Source organism: Xenopus laevis, chromosome 1L (genome assembly GCF_017654675.1).
Source record: "Xenopus laevis strain J_2021 chromosome 1L, Xenopus_laevis_v10.1, whole genome shotgun sequence".
Taxonomy (NCBI): domain Eukaryota; kingdom Metazoa; phylum Chordata; class Amphibia; order Anura; family Pipidae; genus Xenopus; species Xenopus laevis.
Window position 1 is genome coordinate 54,222,692 of NC_054371.1, and position 20,126 is coordinate 54,242,817.

General features: G+C 38.5%; 1 protein-coding gene across 1 annotated transcript; it reads right to left on the minus strand.

Moving 5' to 3' along the window:
* Positions 1-4,380: 4,380 nt before the first annotated feature.
* msmo1.L (methylsterol monooxygenase 1 L homeolog) lies at positions 4,381-15,145 on the minus strand. Its single transcript, XM_018241703.2, has 6 exons — positions 14,990-15,145; positions 12,684-12,989; positions 10,522-10,670; positions 9,446-9,572; positions 8,330-8,484; positions 4,381-5,331 (listed from the first exon to the last, which is right to left on the minus strand). Exons 2-6 carry the CDS (start codon positions 12,936-12,938, stop codon positions 5,133-5,135), a joined length of 885 nt encoding a protein of 294 aa, XP_018097192.1. The 5' UTR covers positions 12,939-12,989; positions 14,990-15,145; the 3' UTR covers positions 4,381-5,132.
* Positions 15,146-20,126: the final 4,981 nt, after the last annotated feature.

Consider the following 20,126-nt stretch of genomic DNA (forward strand, 5'->3'; position numbering starts at 1 on the left):
ACCCGTTTCGCTTTTCTCAGAGAATTCACAAAACAACAAGAATTTGCTGAAATGCATTAAAGTCAATGGATAACAAACATTTTCTGACGAGCGACAATTTTTTTCTACCATTGGAGTCTTTGGCCATCATTTTTTTCTCTACTACAAACATTAAGACCTGACTTGTCAGATATACAGGTAGAAACTTTATCTCTATCAGAAGTTTCAGCGGTATGCCTCCAACGATGTCCAAAATTTTGAACATCGTATCTAGCTTCGTATCAGAGGAGAGACTCGAAAAAATGCGAATGGCAGAAGATGGTGCCTGGGAACTCCGCTGTACTGCTCTGCATTTAAAGGTCAGATTTTATTTTATTTTTAAAATCCTGGAAAATGTAAAATCAGGGAAATGTGTTAAATTAACTTTTTCTTCAAGTACTGAAAGGATATAAGCACAGGAGTCCGTTTTACTTGGAGATACAATATTTACTGTGTTAATAACAAGGGTTAAACATTATGGGGGCATGTGCAAGGCCTCTCTGTCAGTCACATACACAACCTAAAGCAATAAGTGATTGGTGCAGGACTGTATAAGGGGAAGACTAATTCAGTGTTGGACTGGCCCGGCGAGAAACTGGGAAAAAACCCGGTGGGCCCTGACCCTTAATGGGTCTCCGCCGGGCCAGACCCCTCTCCTGATCAGTTTGTTCAAACAAAAAAAAGTTTTCTTTAGGCGCCGCGCAGCTCCAACTGTGCATGCACGCAGCGCCATTCTTACAGGAACGCCACAAGCAGGAGTAGGGTCACGTGATTGGCAAGGCTGTGAAGAGACTACGTTTCCCAGCAGGCTTCGCGGCAAGAGACCGGTCAGCGAGGTGCGCGCAGCTGGAACTGCTTCAGGGCTGGAGTGCGAGTTGCCGGAGTAAAGTGAGAAGATCTCGTGTGGCAGATGCAACGGCACATACCATTCTGTTTGGTGCAGGGGGGAGAAACCAACTGAGAACCCGTACCTCTAATCCCCTGACAAGTCATGGAAGCGATAAGGAAGGAGCTGTCCCGGTCCTAACATGGTAGGGGGTCGGGTGGGGTCAGAGGGGGCCCTGGACAATAGTCCCGGTGGGCCCCCGGGCCCCCCAGTCTGACCCTGCACTAATTGGAATTCAACATTTACAGGCAGAACCATGGCAAAATATTTTAAACCTATTTATTTCACAAATAATAATATTGATAGTGGAGAAAATCAGTTTTTGAGTACATCAGGACAAAATTTTGCACCCGTTGAAATGCATTATAAATTGGTGGGACCACAAAAAATGTAGGAAAACTTGAAATCAGGGAGCCTAAAATAGAGGTTTCACTGTATATCACGTGGAAATTTTATTTGGTCTAGTTGTGTTCCACAGAAGGAACACTAGGAGATCCATTACACAGGAATAATCTCTATTAAATCCCATGATGTCCACTCTGCCATCTACTGGTGAAATATATTTCAACTCATTGACATTACTGTACCAACCAGCAGCACCAGGAAATAAAATGCCCTTAAAGCAATGTACACATCAGTGTTTACATACTTTGCACAGAAAATTCATCACTATTTATGTCATTTGTGTTTGTAACTACTTGGAATTTTTAACAATATTGAGCCCATGTTTGTTTTACTTATATCAGTCTAGGGCTGAGCATGATGAATAATAAAAAGTAGCAATAACAATACTATCTACAATAGTGTAGATAGGAGAGTCCCAAAAAACGCTGGCGTCTTTTACTTTTTACAGGGTGATAGGCTGAAAAAGATCATATTTTTTTTGGGTTCCCTCCTTCCCCCCCTACATTTCCTAACATATGGCACCTAAACTATACAATGGGCACATGTATAGGGCAATATAACAACTCTATTTTATTTTATTAAGCTTCCCTGGACTTGTGTAGTGTAATGTATTTGCTGCAACATATACGTCCATTGTACTATAACTGCACCCTGTATGCTAATTAGGCATCGCTAGTGCAACTTTGAACTGCTTATCATATTATCGCTAGCGCAACTTCGCTAGCTTTCAGAACCCTGGACGCAACTTTGGATTTTCGTGAATTAGCGTTGTCCTGGCGAATCTACGCCTGGCGAAGTGTTGCGCTGTGAGTGAAGCCGTTGCAATTTCGGAGGTAAGTAAATTTGCCCCTTTGTTGGGAGGTCGTGGCAAAAACACTGTGTACGCCAGCGAATGTGCACTGGTGGTGCGTGGGCGGATGTTTCATAGGTACAAGCTTCTGTACCAAAGTTTCATAACTGAAAAAAATAATTGTTGATAAAATTACCGATTTGCATGTGATTAAAGGGGTGGTTCACCTTTAAGTTAACTTTTAGTAAGCTATAGAATGGCCAATTCTAAGCAACTTTTTAATTGGTCGTCACTATTTATTTTTTATGGTTTTTTAATTATTTGCCTTCCTCATTTGTTGTTATTGCTACTTTGTATTACTCATCTTTCTATTCAGGCCTCTCCTATTCATATTCCAGTCTCTTATTAAATTCAATGCATGGTTGCTAAGGTAATTTGGACCCTGGCAACCAGATTGCTGAAATTGCAAACTGGAGACCTGCTGAATAAAAAGCTAAATAACTCAAAAACCACAAATAACAAAAAATTAAAACCAATTACAAATTGTCTCAGAATATCACTCTCTACATTATCTTTCTAGTAGACTTATGGTATGAAGATCCAAATTACAGATCCCAAGCATTCTGAATATCAGGTCCTATACCTGTATTAACTGCTGCCCAGCAATGTCCTAAAAATGAATAACACCAAAATTGGGGAGGCACGTTTATCAGGGGTCAAATTTCGAACTCGTCGAAATATATTATTAAAATCACATTTTTTATACTCAGACGAATTTTAATGACCTGAAAATTCAAATCGAATTGGATAAAACTTGATTCGAGTTTTTTCTCAGAAAAAAACTTGATTGCCAGGAAGGCTGCAAACATCTCCAAATTGATTCCTGGACGTCTCCCATTGACTTAAACGGGAATTCAGCAGGTTTTAGGTGGGGAATATTTGAACTTGAATTCTTAAAGGGCCAGAATATGATAAATCTCGATAATCGAATTAGAATTTTTAACAAAAATCTCGAATCAAATTTGGATAACTCCCTAGTCGAATTTGACAGTTTTGACCATAAAAAAATTCGAAAATTCAAATCTTGATAAATCTGCCCCTAAATGTACACCCCACTCCAGATACCTTGGGGCAGATTTACTAAGCTCAAGTGAATAGTTCAACTTCAAATGCAAAAATATTCGAATTTCGAAGTAATGTTTTGGGTACTTCGACCATCGAATTGGTCAAATTCGATCGAATCGAATGATTCAAACGATTCAAAGTAAAAATCGTTCGACCATTCGATAATCGAAGTACTGTCTTTTTAAAAAATCCTTAGACTCAATACTTCGCCAAATAAAAGCTACCGAATGTTAGCCTATGGGAACATTGTAGATAGGTTTTGGGCACTTTTTATGATCGAATAAAAATCATTCGATCGAACGCTTAAAATCGTTCGATTCGAACTATTTTATTGTTCGATTCGAACTATTTTATTGTTCGATCTAATGATTTTTATTCGATCGTCCGATTGAAACTTTTACGCTAAAATCCTTCAAATTCGATATTCAAATTATTTTACTTCGAAGGTCAAATTCGATAAATCTGATAAATTGTGTTCCAGGTCAATTTGTGCAAGTGCTTAACTCTGGAGTGCGCTCTTCTGTTACAGACCGAACAGATATCCAAACAAAGCTTCTTAGGAGTAAGAAGATAAAATAAAAAAAATGGCAGAAGGTGCATTGTGGTTAAAATCATATTTATTTCAGCATAACAAAAATAAAACAGCAACGACAAAATAGAATTCCGAAAACGACACTGAGGATGACATTGCGATGTAAGTGCTGAAATGTTTAGGCTAGCAAGTGTCTAAAGCAAGAAACCCACTCCCTTTTCTTAAATACATGTTGTAGTAAGGCAGACGTGTCCACAAAGCAAACCTGGCTGGTCCACCTACCCCTGATGAACATAGTAGTTTAAAGGAACAGTAACACCAAAAAATGAAAGTGTTTTTAAGGAATGACAATATAATTTACTGTTGCCCTGCACTGGTAAAACTGAAACACAACTATAGTTTATATAAACAAGCTGCTGTGTAGCCATGGGGGCAGCCATTCAAGCACAGGATACACAGTAGATAACTGATAAGTTCTGAAGAATCCCATTGTATACTACAGAGCTTATCCGTTATCTGCCGAGTATCCTGTACCTTTTTTCCTTTTTCAGCTTTGAACAGCTGCCCCCATGGCTGCACAGCAGCTTGTTTATATATATACTATAGTAGTCTTTCTGAAGCAAACACACCAGTTTTACCAGTGCAAGACAACAGTACACTTGATTTTCATTACTTTAAAACACTTTTATTATTTGTTGTTAATGTTCCTTAAAGAGTTATGGCACGTGTGTTTTCAGGCCGCTCGCTAGAGGGGGTTTCCAGCTGAAAAGTGCCAGTAATCACAGAAGACACTACCGGATGCTTTTCAACTGCCAGAGAAATGATACAAGTGCCATCAGCCAACAAAAAAACCTGTAACCAATTGAAAGTGCAAACAAGCCCTGAACCATATGCAATCTAACTGTACCGTTTACATCTGTGATTGCCACATTTAATATATGTATTAAAGTCAGAGGCACAGGTCTTGTAAAGACCAATTAAACACGTTAAATAATTAAAATATATGCATGTGTAAAAAATATACCACATCTCAAAATGAGTACTGTGCTGTCATGAACAATTCATCTGGTCTGATGGCTGGTTGGCTTTGCTTTTTTATCTTCTTGTCTTGTTCCGTCTAGTAAAGTTATTTCAACTTGTGTAAAAGAAGTTTTTATACCATCCTCCTTGGTTCCCATTTCCAAAGGTTGAGCTGAACATTTGGGGGGTTTGGGGCCAGCAGTTATTGGATTTGTGGGTAATTTCCACAGTTGTTTACTGTCACAGACAAGCTATATACAAGTCTTTGTTCATAAAAGGACTTTGCTTCCATCTGTGATCGCATATAGAATTGGCTGAGATTTATGATCCGGCAGGAAAGAAAACGAATAGACGGTTTATTTTACCTTCTTTTCTGTTGTTGCCTTGATTTTATCGCTGTAGTTGTTGTACTGTGAGTCTGTGTTGAAGATTCTGTCCCACCATGTGAACGTTGAGGCGTAGTTACCAACGAAGTTCATGTGATGAAAATCATGAAAGCGGGCGCCGGCGTAAAATGGTAAGAGGTGCAAGGGGTTCAGAGGAATGTCATAGCCACTGGAAAGGAAAAAGATAAGGCATCAAACAAAGAAGGATTCTGATACAAATAAAGGCTCAGTATCAGTTACTTATCAGCTATTGCTCACGCTTAAAGGACCAGTAACAACAAATATGATTTAAAAAAAACTTTAGTTAGTATGCTACGAAAAAAAAGACACCAACACATATTAAACTTTAAATTTGCTAATTCTTTATTAAGAAATAACTTACCAAAACTCCGCTTACGCTTCTCTTAAGAAAAGGCAATCGGTGATCCATCGTACTGCGCTCTATTTCTTCTCCCTGCCTTCCTTATAGGAGATAGCCAGGGAGGAGAAATCGAGTGCCGAACGATGGATCGTCGCCCTGTCGCCGTTTCTGAAGAGGAGCGCAAGCGGAGTTTTGGTAAGTTATTTCTTAATAAAGACTTAGAGATTTTAAAGTTTAATATGTGTTGGTGTCTTTTTTTTGTAGCATACTAACGATTTTTTTTTAGAATTTTTTTGCAGTTACTGGTCCTTACTTACATTATAGCTCACTTCTTGGCAGGGCCCCAAGGGAGAAAAGCTGTTACCTATTAATTTTTCCATAGATATGATGCACACTACGACCCCCACCCCAGGTCCAAGGGAGTCTGGGTAATTTATCTGACCCATCACTCAACTGGAAAGTCCTATGAAAATGGTCATAGAGCTGAAACAGATTGTCTCTTTAAAGGCACACACTCCGGCACAAATAAGGGGCTGGCTAGAAATACTCACAGAGAGGGGGTAATTTATCAAGTGTCCAATTTTAGAGTTTTATATACCTCCAATGAAACTTTATAATTTAAAAAAAAAAAACTAAAATGGGAAAAACTTGAATCAGTGAGTTTTGGATTAACAACCCAAAAACTCGAACTAACAGAGGTTTTGGCAGAAAAAACGTTTTGGGCAAAACCCTCAGAAAAAAACCCAAACATCATGCAGGCTATGAACATCTTCAAATGGTTCAAGGGACCTCTGACACTGACTTCTACACGACCTTGACAGGTTTTAGATAATGTATTTTCCGATTCGAGCTATTTTCAGGGTTGGGGTATAATAAATCTAAAAAAATGTGTGTGTTTTAAATTCCAGAAATTTTTTTTAACCCCAAAAAAATGTGAATTTTGACCAAAAAAAACAACCCAAACCTTAATAAATCTGCCCCAAAATGTCATTAACAAACATAAAATATACATATTTACATGTATATATATATAATACACAAAAGCCATGAATATCTTGTAAATTATATCCTTATAAACGGTGAGTAGTGATGTCATCAGTTATAAACGGTGAGTAGTGATGTCATTTCTGTCACATGACTCACTAAAATTTGTGTATTATAATTAATAAAGTACCCCCAGTTGTAAAATATGAGGATATTATAAGTTACCTCGGAGTTCCATGACCTGTATAAAAACACTCGGCCTTCGGCCTCGTGTTTTTATATGGTCATGAAACTCCTCGGTAACTTATAATATCCTTATATTTTACAAGAGGGGGTACTTTATTCACTATATTCTTCACAGAAGTGAACTTTCCCTTGCCAAGTCACCATCTTGCTTATATAAGTTGTTAGGAAAGCATAAAGGAGCTTAGATCATCTACTATTTCATTACCCATTTTCAGTGACAAGATAGTCAGGGACATCTGATAACATTTTTATTTCCAGGCCAAGGCAAAGAAGGGAATATAACTTAAAGGGGTAGTTCACCTTTACATTAACTTTTAAAGCATGATGTAGAGAGTAATATTCTGAGACAAGTTGCAATTGGTTTTCAATTTTTTTTTCATTTGTGTTTATTTTTTTAGTTATTTAGCTTTTTATTGAGCAGCTCTATAGATTGCAATTTCAGCAATCCAGTCCAGATTACCCTAGCAACCATGCACTGATACGAATAAGCAGGGCCGGTCCAAGCCGGCAGGGCGCCCAAGGCACCTGGTCGGCGTCCCCTGCCCCCCGTGTGTGTGTGCGAACGCACCATAAGACAAGGGAGAGCAGTGAAGGGGAAGGGCAGGGAGGTAGGGGGAGTGACAGAGGGAGGGCAGAGTGCTAGAGGGGAGGAGAGGAGAAAGGCGAGAGCAGCAGGGGAGGAAGCCACCAAGACAAGAGGTAGGCAGAAAACTTTTAAATAGGTGCCTGCCCAGCAACCCCACATCTTTGTACCCTAGGTGCCTCTTCTGCCTACCCCTAGTTCCAGCCCTGTGAATAAGAGACTGGAATATGAATAGGAGAGGATCTGAATAGAAAGATGAGTAATAAAAAGTAGCAGTAACAATACATTTGTAGCCTTACAGCGCATTCGTTTTTAGAATCAGTGATCCCCATTTGAAAAGATGCTTGGAATTAGTCTTTCTATAACACACTAAAAGTGAACTTAAAGGTGAACCACCCCTTTAAGGACACCAAATCTAAATTTAAGTAAAAAATGTATGGACCTTCACCTTTGTAACATAATCTCCCAACCCCACCAGTAATAGTGTGCTATCTATCCACTAGCAGAATGACCCACCCAAGAAGAAAGCTGATGGCTAGTATTGATTATAAACAAATGTCTCCAGACATGTATCAGGTCACACACAAGAGTTGTACTAGTTTGAGCAGCACTGCATAAATTAATGGAAGTGCTCTGAAAGCTGGCTGTCAATTTCTATGTGGCAACTGCCTGATAAACACGTTTACCTGTGCCATAGAAGGTAAAGGTAGCTGATTTTCAGCTCACAGAGCTGCTAATGGGTGCAAGAACAAGAACAACTAAATATGGATGCCTCTGAATATCCTAAATTTGTTAGCTCCAGTGGTATTATCCCCTTTCTTATATTAAAGGTGATCCAGTTCATTTATATTCAAATATTGTGCACATGTACTGTACATAAGTGGGCATGTAACAAATATCTATCCCCTAAAGCACACATAAGAACATATTTTCATAGTTTCAGCATTAGAAGATCCGCAACCAATATAAGGACATTTGAAAGACGCAGCTTACCTGTGAACATCAATTGTTTCCAGCAGTCTAACCATCACCCATGCCCACATGAGAACGAGGTGATTGCAGAACACCATGATCCCAATGAAAAACCCAGCACCGAGTATTAGGGTTTCCAACGGATGGGCATATTCAGCTTGCATCCCAAAAGGGGACTAGAAAAAACAAGTTATTTCTATTTAGAAACAAGCCTCAAAAAGGATCTCATCACGATATAATTGAAATAGACCCAACCGAAAATATTTCTGTTATAGTGATACTTCACCCTAAAATGAACTTTTTTTTAGTGATATTGTGTTTGTACCTGGACTTTATTTTATTTTTTAATCTTTTGCTATGTATTATTTTTTCAAGATCTTCAACCTAGTATTTAAATGACCATCTCTACCGGCACGGGCCCAGAATTCCACATGAGAAGGGGTCTGAATAAAATGATATACTGTACTTAGCAATAATAAGCTCAAAATCAACCTCTTTTGGTTGCTGGGGTCATTGACCTGAAGCATGTCTTTTCTGAAACATGTTTCCAATATTTAGATATTGTGGTTTGTATAGCAGTCTACAAAAAATGGGCAACATGGCAGCACTGGGTGTCTGGGTATTCCCTTTATGATATGAGCTCATTTGGATTATGTAGAAAAGGTGCACCAACACTGTCTGAACTTCCAGAATTAGACATAAATAATAAATAATTTTACACAAACATAAAAACATAATTTCACAGACTGAAAGGAAACCTTTCTCTAGACTACTTACCATTTCTCAACTCCCCTTAGGCTCATTCAACCCTTCAGTCACCTTGTTCTGTTGTGAAGCTGTGGATTCTGGGACTGCTGTGCTTTCTAGAGAATCTGTGCACCACCCACTATGATAGAAGTGGGACTTCAAGTCCCAGAATTCATCACCTCTCAATGGAACAAGGTGGAAGAGGCATGACTCTGTGAGCCTACAGGGAGTTAGGGAATGGTGCATATGGAGATTTGTGCTGAGGCTTCCCAGGCACAGAATCAAGAAAAAAATAATATATATATATATATGTAGACAGTTTTGAAATTAAGAAATCTTCCATGTCAGGAAGGCCCCCCCCCAATTGCTGGGTTAGCAGAAAATACTCACAGTGAACTCATGGTGCACTTTGTGAATGTATTTGTATATGCGTTTGTGGTGAAGGATTCTGTGAAGGAAATAATGCCAGGTATCTTCAATCGCTGCACACCCGAAACACTGGGCGCACAGAATGTACCTAAAAACAGAAAACAGTGGGAATATTACTCTATGGGAAGTAAAAGGGAAATTTTGCATTCAGTCTATCCCCCAGTTTTACTTGTTTAGAGCCAACTATTTTGTTTCAAACTGGGACTTTTTATATCTTCTAAAATGTTTTTGCAGATATGTTTTAATACACATTAAGGGGCAGATTTATCAAGGGTGGAATTTCGAGTTCATGGGAGTTTGTAAAAACTCCCATAAACTCGAAATTAAAAAAAAAATAAAAAAATTCAAATTCGGGTGAATGGGATCGACCCGCAAACTTGAATCGAATTGAATTCGATTCAAGTTTTTTCTCCAAAAAAAAACCTTGATTTTCAGGAAGGCTGCAAACTGATCCAAATTGGATCCCAGGATGTCCCCCATAGGCAAAAACAGCAATTCGACAGGTTTACGGTGGCGAATAGTCGAATTCGAATTCTTAAAGGGCCAGTAAATGATAAATATTGAATGTGAATTTTTTTAAAAACTCGAATTTTAACTATTCCCTAGTTGAATTACACAAAAAAAACTTGAAAATTCGAATTTTCGCTTCCCCTGCCCCTAAAAGTGATTTATAGGACAAATACATCACTATAAATAAAACTTCCTATAAACCTGATTGTGCTCTCCCCTGCACTGCTTTCTGTTACCTATTACCCTGCTCAGCACAGGATAATGCAATTGCACAGTCCAAGAGGAAAAACTGCTTTAGTGCAGTAACCATCAGCAATTGGATTTCTTTGGTTGCTATGGGTTACTGCAATAAGGCAACTGTAGTCAACACAGTACTGATACAGCACAATGGGGTAGCTTTAATGGTATACAAGCCCATACAAACATTCAATTAGTGCACATATTTGTAAACTCAGTTATTTATTTAAAAAAGAGGGTATATATGGTATAATATAAATACATAGATATGTGCATTAGTTTTTACTCACCATCGTGGCATTGCATCCCAGTCATAGGGTATGTTAAAATACTCTGTAAAATGGTAAGTGCCGAAAATCAAAGGAAACTGAATGCAGAAATGATTAAAAAGGAGCATTTTGAAGCATCTCCACTGACTTTCCCATGTCTCTGGTTTATCCTGAAAAACAAAACAGAATCTGTGAATCTGGTTGTCTACATCCAGTTGACATTAAACATACTGTACCCCCTGCTTGTAATTTATTGGTACACTACAGTGCAAGACATGGAAATTAACAGCCTCTTCTTCCTCTTATATACTTAACACGTATACTTAAAGGGGTGTATACTTAACACGTATACTTAAAAGAGTGGTCTATTTTAAGCAACTTTTCAATTGGTCTTCATTTTTTATTTTTTATAGTTTTTAAGTCATTTTCCTTCTTCTTCAGACTCTTTCCAGCTTTCACAACCAGAACCATATTTAATGCAATAGGAAGCAGAGGGAGTAGCCCTAGGGATACATTTTTCACCCAAAATCATGCAGCATTCAGTGCGGGAGTGCAGCAACAGACTACTTTCAGTGTTTCCTAGTGAAGTCTATAACAAATAAGTAGTACAGAGCATCTCTATATTATATTGGTAAGGAAAATATGTTTTGGCACTATAAACATACAAACTGTACAAAATATTGTTCCTCACTGCTAGAAGAAAGCAGTACTATTACCATATATATTTAGTATGGCCATTTGTAGATGAGTATTACTATTTTAAATGATGTCAGAAGGCACATGGGTCCTTTTTTTTTAGAAAGCACCCCAAATTTCCCACATGGCCTCCCACTGTCTGTAATAACAACCACCTGACAGACATTCTGGACCTCAAAGTGTTCAATTTCAGGCTGAGAACCAGCAGAACTGATTTAGGTGGTTTACATAAGGAGGACTATTTTGGCACCAGAGAATAAAACATCCATTGGGCATGCTACATAACTTTTCCTTAAAGGGGCGGTTCACCTTTAAGTGAACTTTAAGTATGTTATGGCCAATTATAAGCAACTTTTCAATTGGTCTTCAGTTTATTTTTTATCGGTTTTTAATTATTTGCCTTCTTCTGACTGTTTCCAGCTTTCAAATGGGGGTCACTGACCCCATCTAACAATCAAATGCTCTGTAAGGCTACAAATGTATTGTTATTGCTGTTATTTTTATTACTCGTCTTTCTATTCAGGCCTCTCCTATTCATATTCCAGTTTCTTATTCTGATCAATGCATTGTTACTAGGGTCATTTGGACTCTAGCAACCAGACTGCTGAAATTGCAAACTGCAGGGCTGCTGAATAAAAAGCTAAATAATTCAAAAACCACAAAAATACAAAATGAAACCAATTGCAAATTGTCCTAGAATATCTCTCTACATCATACTAAAAGTTATCTCAAAGGTGAACAACTCCTTTAACTATAGTTCACATCCCAATAGAATACTGGAAGGCAGTGCTTTAAAAGTCCATGTCATTGGATGGCACAGACTGGCAGAATATAGGGAATATCTAATGATAAGATAAAAAGTACAAAGGTGTCCCATACAAGCATATTAAACTGTTAACATGCCATGATCCTTAGGTTATTTTACAAAATACTGTTCAGGCCCAATTTTTGGAAATAATATATATAGTGAATAAAGTACCCCCTCTTGAAAAATATAAGGATATCGAGGAGTTCCATGACCATATAAAAACACAAGGCCTCATATTTTGCAACAGAAACAAAAGTTTCAGTGAAGTTCATTTAACTTGTGCAGAGTCAGCGATGCAATAGCGTTAGGGAAATAAGCGGTATAGTGATATGGTAATATATGGTGTAGTATATTAATACCCTTTTTGGAATAGTTTAGCCCAATAACCATATCTCTATAAAGCTTATTTCCCTAAAGCTATTGCAGCGCTGACTCTGCACAAGTTAAAGGAAGTTTGGTGTTACACTCGGAGTGGAGCGAATTTATTGAGAGCCGACAAAAGAAGGGAAACCTCAGGAATCTTTGGGTATTCCTACTGGCTAAATGTTTCAGTGAATCATGTGATAGAAATGACATCACTAAGCTCTGATTATAACTGATGACATCACTAAGCACCGTTTATAAGAATTTTATTTTACGGGATATTCATGGCTCTTGTGTATTATAACCCATTACTCACCTGCTGTATTTTATACTTTTGCATGAAAGGTAAGAACTGGAAAAGAAAGCCAGGCAGACAGAAGAGGAAGTAGATTAGCTCATGGACTAGCAGAGACCCCCAGGTTGCAATCTGAAACTTTGTGTAATTATCCATCATGTAGTTCCAGGCATACTTAAAAGATGGCTGCAACGGATTGTCCGGTAAGAGCGTGTCTATATATTCAGCAGCAATGTAAGCAGAGCTCAGGATTCCGGTACTGTCGTTGGAAGCCATTATTGCTTGCTAGCCCTCGGAGGAAGCACGGCAGTGTCAAATTCAGGTGGCCTGCAAAGGAGCGAGAGATAAGATTTAAATTATTGACCTACTGAGTTTTTTTTGCATCCCAAGCAATTAATTTTAACTGTTTATTTCAGTAATAAAACATAGGCTCACAAAATGCATGCATAATATATTGTACCTTGGCCTGTAAATGATAAGAACAGTCACCAAGAAATTATATTATAAAATGTTGTGGTGCTAAAAGACAGGTGGTAACTTCTGTTACCAACACTTAGAAAACAAAATGTACCAATCCAGCTTTTGGTTGAGGAGTTAGCCAAATTCGATCACTTTAATTGAAAGGGCAATTTGAAACAGCTCGCTTGTGGAGAACTCCTATAAAATGAAATCTATAGTAATTAGCGAAGGAGTTCTTTTCTGTAAACATAAAGCATGTGGCCTAATTTAGTGCACTGTGTACATATATATATATATATATATATATATATATATATATATATATATATATATGAGAGCAGGTGTAAACTGGCAAAAAAGTAATCAAAGGGCCAAATCCAGAATTTACATTGGTGCTTAAAGGAGAACTAAAGTCTAACTAAAGAAGTAGCTAGAAATGTTGTACATTATGTTTTGACCTTCTCTGCCAGCCCAAGGCAACCGAAGCCCTTTAGCAGTAAAGATCTGTGTCTCCAAAGATGCCCCAGTAGCTCCCCATCTTCTTTTCTGCTGATTCACTGCACATGCCCTGTGTTGTTGTGTGCTGTCACTTACTGAGCTTAGGGACTCACTCACAATATACAATATGACAGAAATGTCACAATTTGAGGCTGAAAAGTAGTTAATACAGATAATTACAACATGGCAGCTCAGAAACCAGTGCAACTAGTATCAGAATTAAATAATCAGCCTTGTAGCATCAGCTTATATTTCAGACCAACCTCATTTTTTGATGTATAATTTGCAACAACCCCTAAGCTTAGCTTCTCAACAGTTGCTCAGAGCCCACTGAGCATGTGAGTGTCACAGACACTTTCCAAGTTGGTGACCCCCTGTGACAAGTTTGAAGTCCTGGATCATTGCTGCTATTGAGAAGCTGAAACTTTACGCTGGTGCAATAAGTTCAGTATATAAAATATGCCATTTTTAACCATATTCACTTTAGGGTTTACGTTCTCCTTTAAAGGCATCCTCCACCCAAAATCAGATTTTTTTGCATATAAAAGAAAATATAACTTTTAGTAACGCTCAGATAATTTCAAATGGTTTTAAAGGTATATGCAAATTATTATTTACATGAAAGGCAGTATCTGTTTTCGGCACCGCTGAGTCGGACTCCTGAAACATTACAGCTGATTAACAGACCTAGAGATGAAAAAAGAACTCCTGTTCTAGACACTTGCACTTACAAACAGGTCCGGACTGAGAATTAAAATAGACCCTGGCATTTCAGGTACACAGAGGCCAATCAGCCCCCACCAGCCCACTAATTACTGACTTTCTATGGCACCTTATAGCAGCCCCTCTGGCATTTGCCAGAACCCACAGATTGCCAGTCCGGGCCTGCTTACAAATAACTTTGAAACCGCTAAAAAGATTTAATGAATATGTATTAAAATGTTTCTCTGAATGACATTTTCTTTCATGGTGCAAAAAGAACAAAATATGGTTACATGACACATTACAGACGTATATTATATATCTGAGCTGGAGGTACAATTGCCAAACGACTAAAGAAATAACATTGCAGCACCCAGACAGTTACCCTAGTAATGAATAATGTCCAGTTACTTAACGTCACAAATGTGCAAGGTATATGTGTCACAGGAAGCTTTAGATTGTAAGCTCTTGGGAGCAGGTCCCTGCAGTCCTACTTTGTTACTCTGTAAGGGTTGAATGCAAGGCCCTTGTTTGTTACAATATTACTCTATATACATAAATGCTAATGCTCATATGGTTGTACATATAAAGTATAAGTGACATGACACCTGCCCTACATTATATTGTATAATTATGATAGATATAAAGGAGCTGCGCAGCCGTCTCACCTGTGCCTGTGTAGGAGCCCGTCTCTCGCTCTTCCTATAGACACTTCTCACTTTATAGCTTCACCTCTTTTCCTTTCAGCACCGGGACAGGGAACTCATAGCCCTCACGCACACAACGAGCGATTCCCTTCTCCGACTCTCATTGGTACAAAGCGTTGCGAACTACGCGCGTCATCAGACCGGATCAAGATCCGATTGGCCCACCTTATGGAGTGAGTCTAGGCAGACATAGCGCAAGGACCAATCCCCGCGTCGCTTTTTTTCTCCGTGGGACACGCCTATTGCAATTCGCTGCTGTGCTGCGGCCGTTCCCTGAATTGGGGCGGGTCTAAAAGGTGGTGTGGTTGCCTTGGAGACTGGATGTTACCTAATCGTGGTGTACGTGATGCCACGAGTGGAGCCTGCTGGGCTGAGCCTTTGCTAAATACAACCTTACATACACGGTATACTATATGTGTCTATGGAATTGCCAGCGCTGTATAAATAAATAATTCCTTTATGGCCATAAGTGCAATGTAACCATTAGCAACCAAATGTTTGACGACCAACACGATTTGCCAGTAAGAGCTCTGTTCTGATGGTTATTATGGGGCAGATTTATCAAGGATCGAAGTGAATTCGAGGGAATTTTCGAAGTAAAAAAATTTGACATTCAAAGTAATTTTTTGGATACTTCGACCATCGAATAGGATACTACGACTTCGATTCGAAGTAAAATAGTTCGAATGTTCGACCATTCGATAATCGAAGTACTGTCTCTTTAAAAAAACTTTGACTTCAGTACTCTAAATTAAACCTGCCGAAGTGCTATGTTAGCCTATGGGGACCTTCTAGAGCAGTTTAGAGCAGAGAAATCGTTTGATGGATCGCTGAAATCCTTCGATTCGAAGGATTACAGCGATCGATCGAACGATTTTACTTTGACTGCAAATGGCCAAATTCGATGAAAAAAAACTTCGACTTTCGAAGTCGAAGTAATTCAATTCGATGGTCAAATTTCGAATTATTTTCAACTTCGAAATTCGACCCTTGATAAATCTGCCCCTATGTGTCAAAAGGCAAGTTAGGCAAGCAAGTTGCTGGAGCCACCTGGCCGGTATTTTAGAGGCCTGGCCTGTAAAAATTTTGGTTGATGCCAATGTTATTAATAGGATAAAAAGATAAATATATAGGTAGGCCGGTATTTTTTTTCCAGAAAAGGTGGCAACCCTAGAGTGGCTGACGGGGAGATTTGTCTCCCTCGATAAAAAAATGAACGAATGCGGGCGACAAATCTCCGAAAATGCATCTCCATTGGAAATAACTGAAATCGCTGCGGTAAAACAAACATATCGCAGAGGCAACTTCGGAAGAATTAAACGACGCGTTGGTTTTACCGCTTACAATTTCAATTATTTCCAATGGAGACACATTTTCAGGAGATATGTCGCCCGCATTTGTGCATTTCTTTATCGAGGGTGACAAATCTCCCCATCGGCCACTGCCCTTAAAGGAGAAGGAAAGTCTTTGTGCACTTGGGGGTGCCAAATGTTAGGCACCCCCAAGTGATTGTATTTACTTACCTGAAACCCTGGGCCGGTGCTCCTATCAGCAGAAAACGGCACCAGCCCGGGGTTATACCAGTGAGCACTACTAGCGCTTCTTTTCTGTCTTCCTCTTTCTTTTAACTAAAAAGTTGGCTTTTTCGTTCAACTGCGAATGCATCTGCCCTGGGAAATTTGAAGAAAGAAGAAGTCGTAAAAAGATCGCTCCGTGGTGCTCACTGGAATAATCCCGGGCTGGTGCTGTTTTCTGCTGATAGAAGCACCGGCCCAGGGTTTCAGGTAAGTCAATACAATCACTTGGGGGTGCCTAACATTTAGCACCCCCAAGCGCAAGATGACTTTCCTTCTCCTTTAATAAATGTCACCATAGCGTGGTATGCATGACTTTATTTGTAAAGCGCTGTACAATAAAATAAAAGTACAATGTATACAATTACAATATATAAGTACACACAGGGAGGACCAGTAACAATAAATATACAAAACTATATACATAAATATCCAAAAAGGACACAGAGCTTATATATTTCTATGTAACATTTTCTTAGTCTGCAGTTTTCAAAATGTGTAGCTATTTGTACAAAAAGCAGGATATTTTTAAGTTGACATTACCTGTAATCGATTACCTGTAATCGTTCGACCATTCGATAATCGAAGTACTGTCTCTTTAAAAAATCCTTTGACTCAATACTTCGCCAAATAAAAGCTACCGAATTGAATGTTAGCCTATGGGGACATTGTAGATTATGGGCACTTTTTATGCTCGAATAAAAATCATTAGATCGATCGCTTAAAATCGGTCGAATCGTTTGCGCTAAAATCCTTCGAATTCGATATTTGAATTCGAAGGATTTTACTTCGAGGGTCGAAATAGAGGGTTTTTTAACCCTCGAAATTCGACCCTTGATAAATCTGCCCCATAAAGGTATTATATAGATAACAGTATTATAGGGCATATTTATGTTATATGCAGACCACTAGAGGGAAAATCTGCCACACTGTATTGTTTTTATGGGATTTTAGTGGCATATTTATCAAAGGTTAAACGTGGGAACCACCCTTTATTAAATATGCCTTTAAAATCGAATAGAAATGAAGAGATCCCTCAAAAGACCTGCTGTATTTCACCTTATGATAAATATACCCCATTATATTTAAATGTATATAAACCCCCTTTAATTTCGTTGGTGGTTTTTTTATAATTTTTTTAAGGTAAGCGGTGCCCAAAAGGTATATACTGATCGACCATTAGTGTTGAACTGTTCATTAGGAGTTTCTATCATTATAGCACAAAACACACCATTAAAGTGGACCCGTCACCCAGAAATAAAAATCTGTATAATAAAAGTCCTTCTTAAAAGAAAACTATACCCCCAAAATGAACACTTAAGCAACAGATAGTTCATATCATATTAAGTGGCATATTAAAGAATCTTACCAAACTGGAATACATATTTAAGTAAATATTGCCCTTTTACATCTCTTGCCTTGAGCCACCATTTTGTGATGGTCTGTGTGCTGTCTCAGAGATCACCTGACCAGAAATACTACAACTCTAACTGTAACAGGAAGAAGTGTGGAAGCAAAAGACACAACTGTGTCTGTTAATTGGCTCATGTGACCTAACATGTATGGTTTGTTGGTATATTTGTGAGTACAGTGAATCTTACAATCTCAGAGGGCTGCCCTTATTTTTTAAAATGGCAATTTTCTATTTATGATTACCCAATGGCACATACTACTAGAAAAGTATATTATTATGAAAATGGTTTATTTACATGAAGCAGGATTTTACATATGAGCTGTTTTATGCAATATCTTTTTATAGAGACCTACATTGTTTGGGGGGTATAGTTTTACTTTAAATTAAATATGAAATCCAATTTCTTTTTTTTATTAAAGCTTTCATAGCTGTTGTAAACTCATTTAAAAATATCAGCTGTCAATCACGTATTGACTACCCCGCCTCTATGCCTAGAGGCGGGGCAAGCAATTACTTTCACTTTCCATTCAGCACTTCCTAGATGTCACCGCTCTCCCTACATTCCCCCAGCTCTCTTAACGATTTAATGCATAGGGATGGACATTGGGTCCCTGTCCCCTGGTGCACAAACAAGACTCTGAGATGATACAAGACTTGCCTTAATAACAGTGTCCACAAAATTCTCCTTCCTGGTTGCTATCATTATGAATTCCCAGACTGATGGAAACAATATTCAAATAATTTATACAGTGTAATTAAAGTTCATTTTGCTTGACTAACATGATAAAATAGGATTTGGATAATTTTGTTTGGGTGAAGGGTCCCCTTTAAAACACTGTGCGCATGGTCTAGCGAATGAGGTTAATGTTGACAGAGTTGATATATATAATGTTTTCATATAACATTATAGCCTCTTTCCTGCTTGAATATATTCTGGTATCATGGCACTGTCTGCTTTCCTACACCCCCATCTTTTTATCGTATGTAGAACAGTCTTGTAGCGGTGCATGGGCTGTCCCAAAACAGGTTCTGAAAGGAAAGGTTAGGGTGCTGGTCACAAAATTTCCAATCCGCACATCGCTACAGCCTTGCCTGGAAATAAGTCAGTGGTCCTTTCTTCTCTTACATAACCAAAAAAAAAAACAACGTGGTGATTTTTTAAAGCGAATAAAGCAGTGGTGATAAAATATACAAAAACCCATGATTAGGGTTATAGCATGTGGTCTTCTTATCAACATGGTGCTCCCTTGGGGGAACCTCAGTGGTCAAAATGGCCTTTATGCTGGTCGGTGCTTCCAATTGAAAATAATGGATCCTTTACAAATGGTGGTTGTGACAGATGGACACTGCTTATGAATACCTTGAGAGCATCACAATGGTGAAAAAAACCCACATGCCATACATTTTATCTTTTATCCAGCCTCAAGGAGGAGAATGAAGCCCTTTTACACAACCTAGCTCATCCCATATCTTATGATAACAGACATTAGTGCAATGGAGTTGGCAGGCCACATAACTTCCTTTCTCAGCAGACTTTTGACAAGGAGCATGTATAGTAAATTTATATAGCACATGTAGTATTATACTATGTAATTGATTCCTATCCTGATTCATTAAAATGAATCAGGAGAGAACCTGTTTTAGTCTAACAAAAAAAAAACAAAAGTCGAAGCTTTGGTCTAATGGTTCATTTTTCAGCAACACTATGATCCTAAACACAAGGTTAACATGATGTAGCTCAAGCAGAATATGTGAGGCCCAGGCAGATGAGAGTCTAAAGTTTGGACTGTAATAGCTTGTAAGTAGATAAGTGGAGGGACATGGTCAGGCATGTTCTATTTGGATAAGCCTCTTTTATATAAAACTACGCCCCCATGTTGACCCGACTGTAGTGAAGGACCTTGAAAACGAGATGTTAGCTTTTTTTGCGGCCAATACTACCCCTGACATGAAGACTTCTACACTCTGGGCAGCCCATAAGGCATTTGTTAGAGGCCTACTGATACAAGCTTTGTCTAAGCGGAAAAGAGTTGCGAAAGAGAAAGTGACAACCCTAATGTCCCATTTGAATCGGCTTGAGTCGCAGCATAAACTTACCCCTACCACTCCT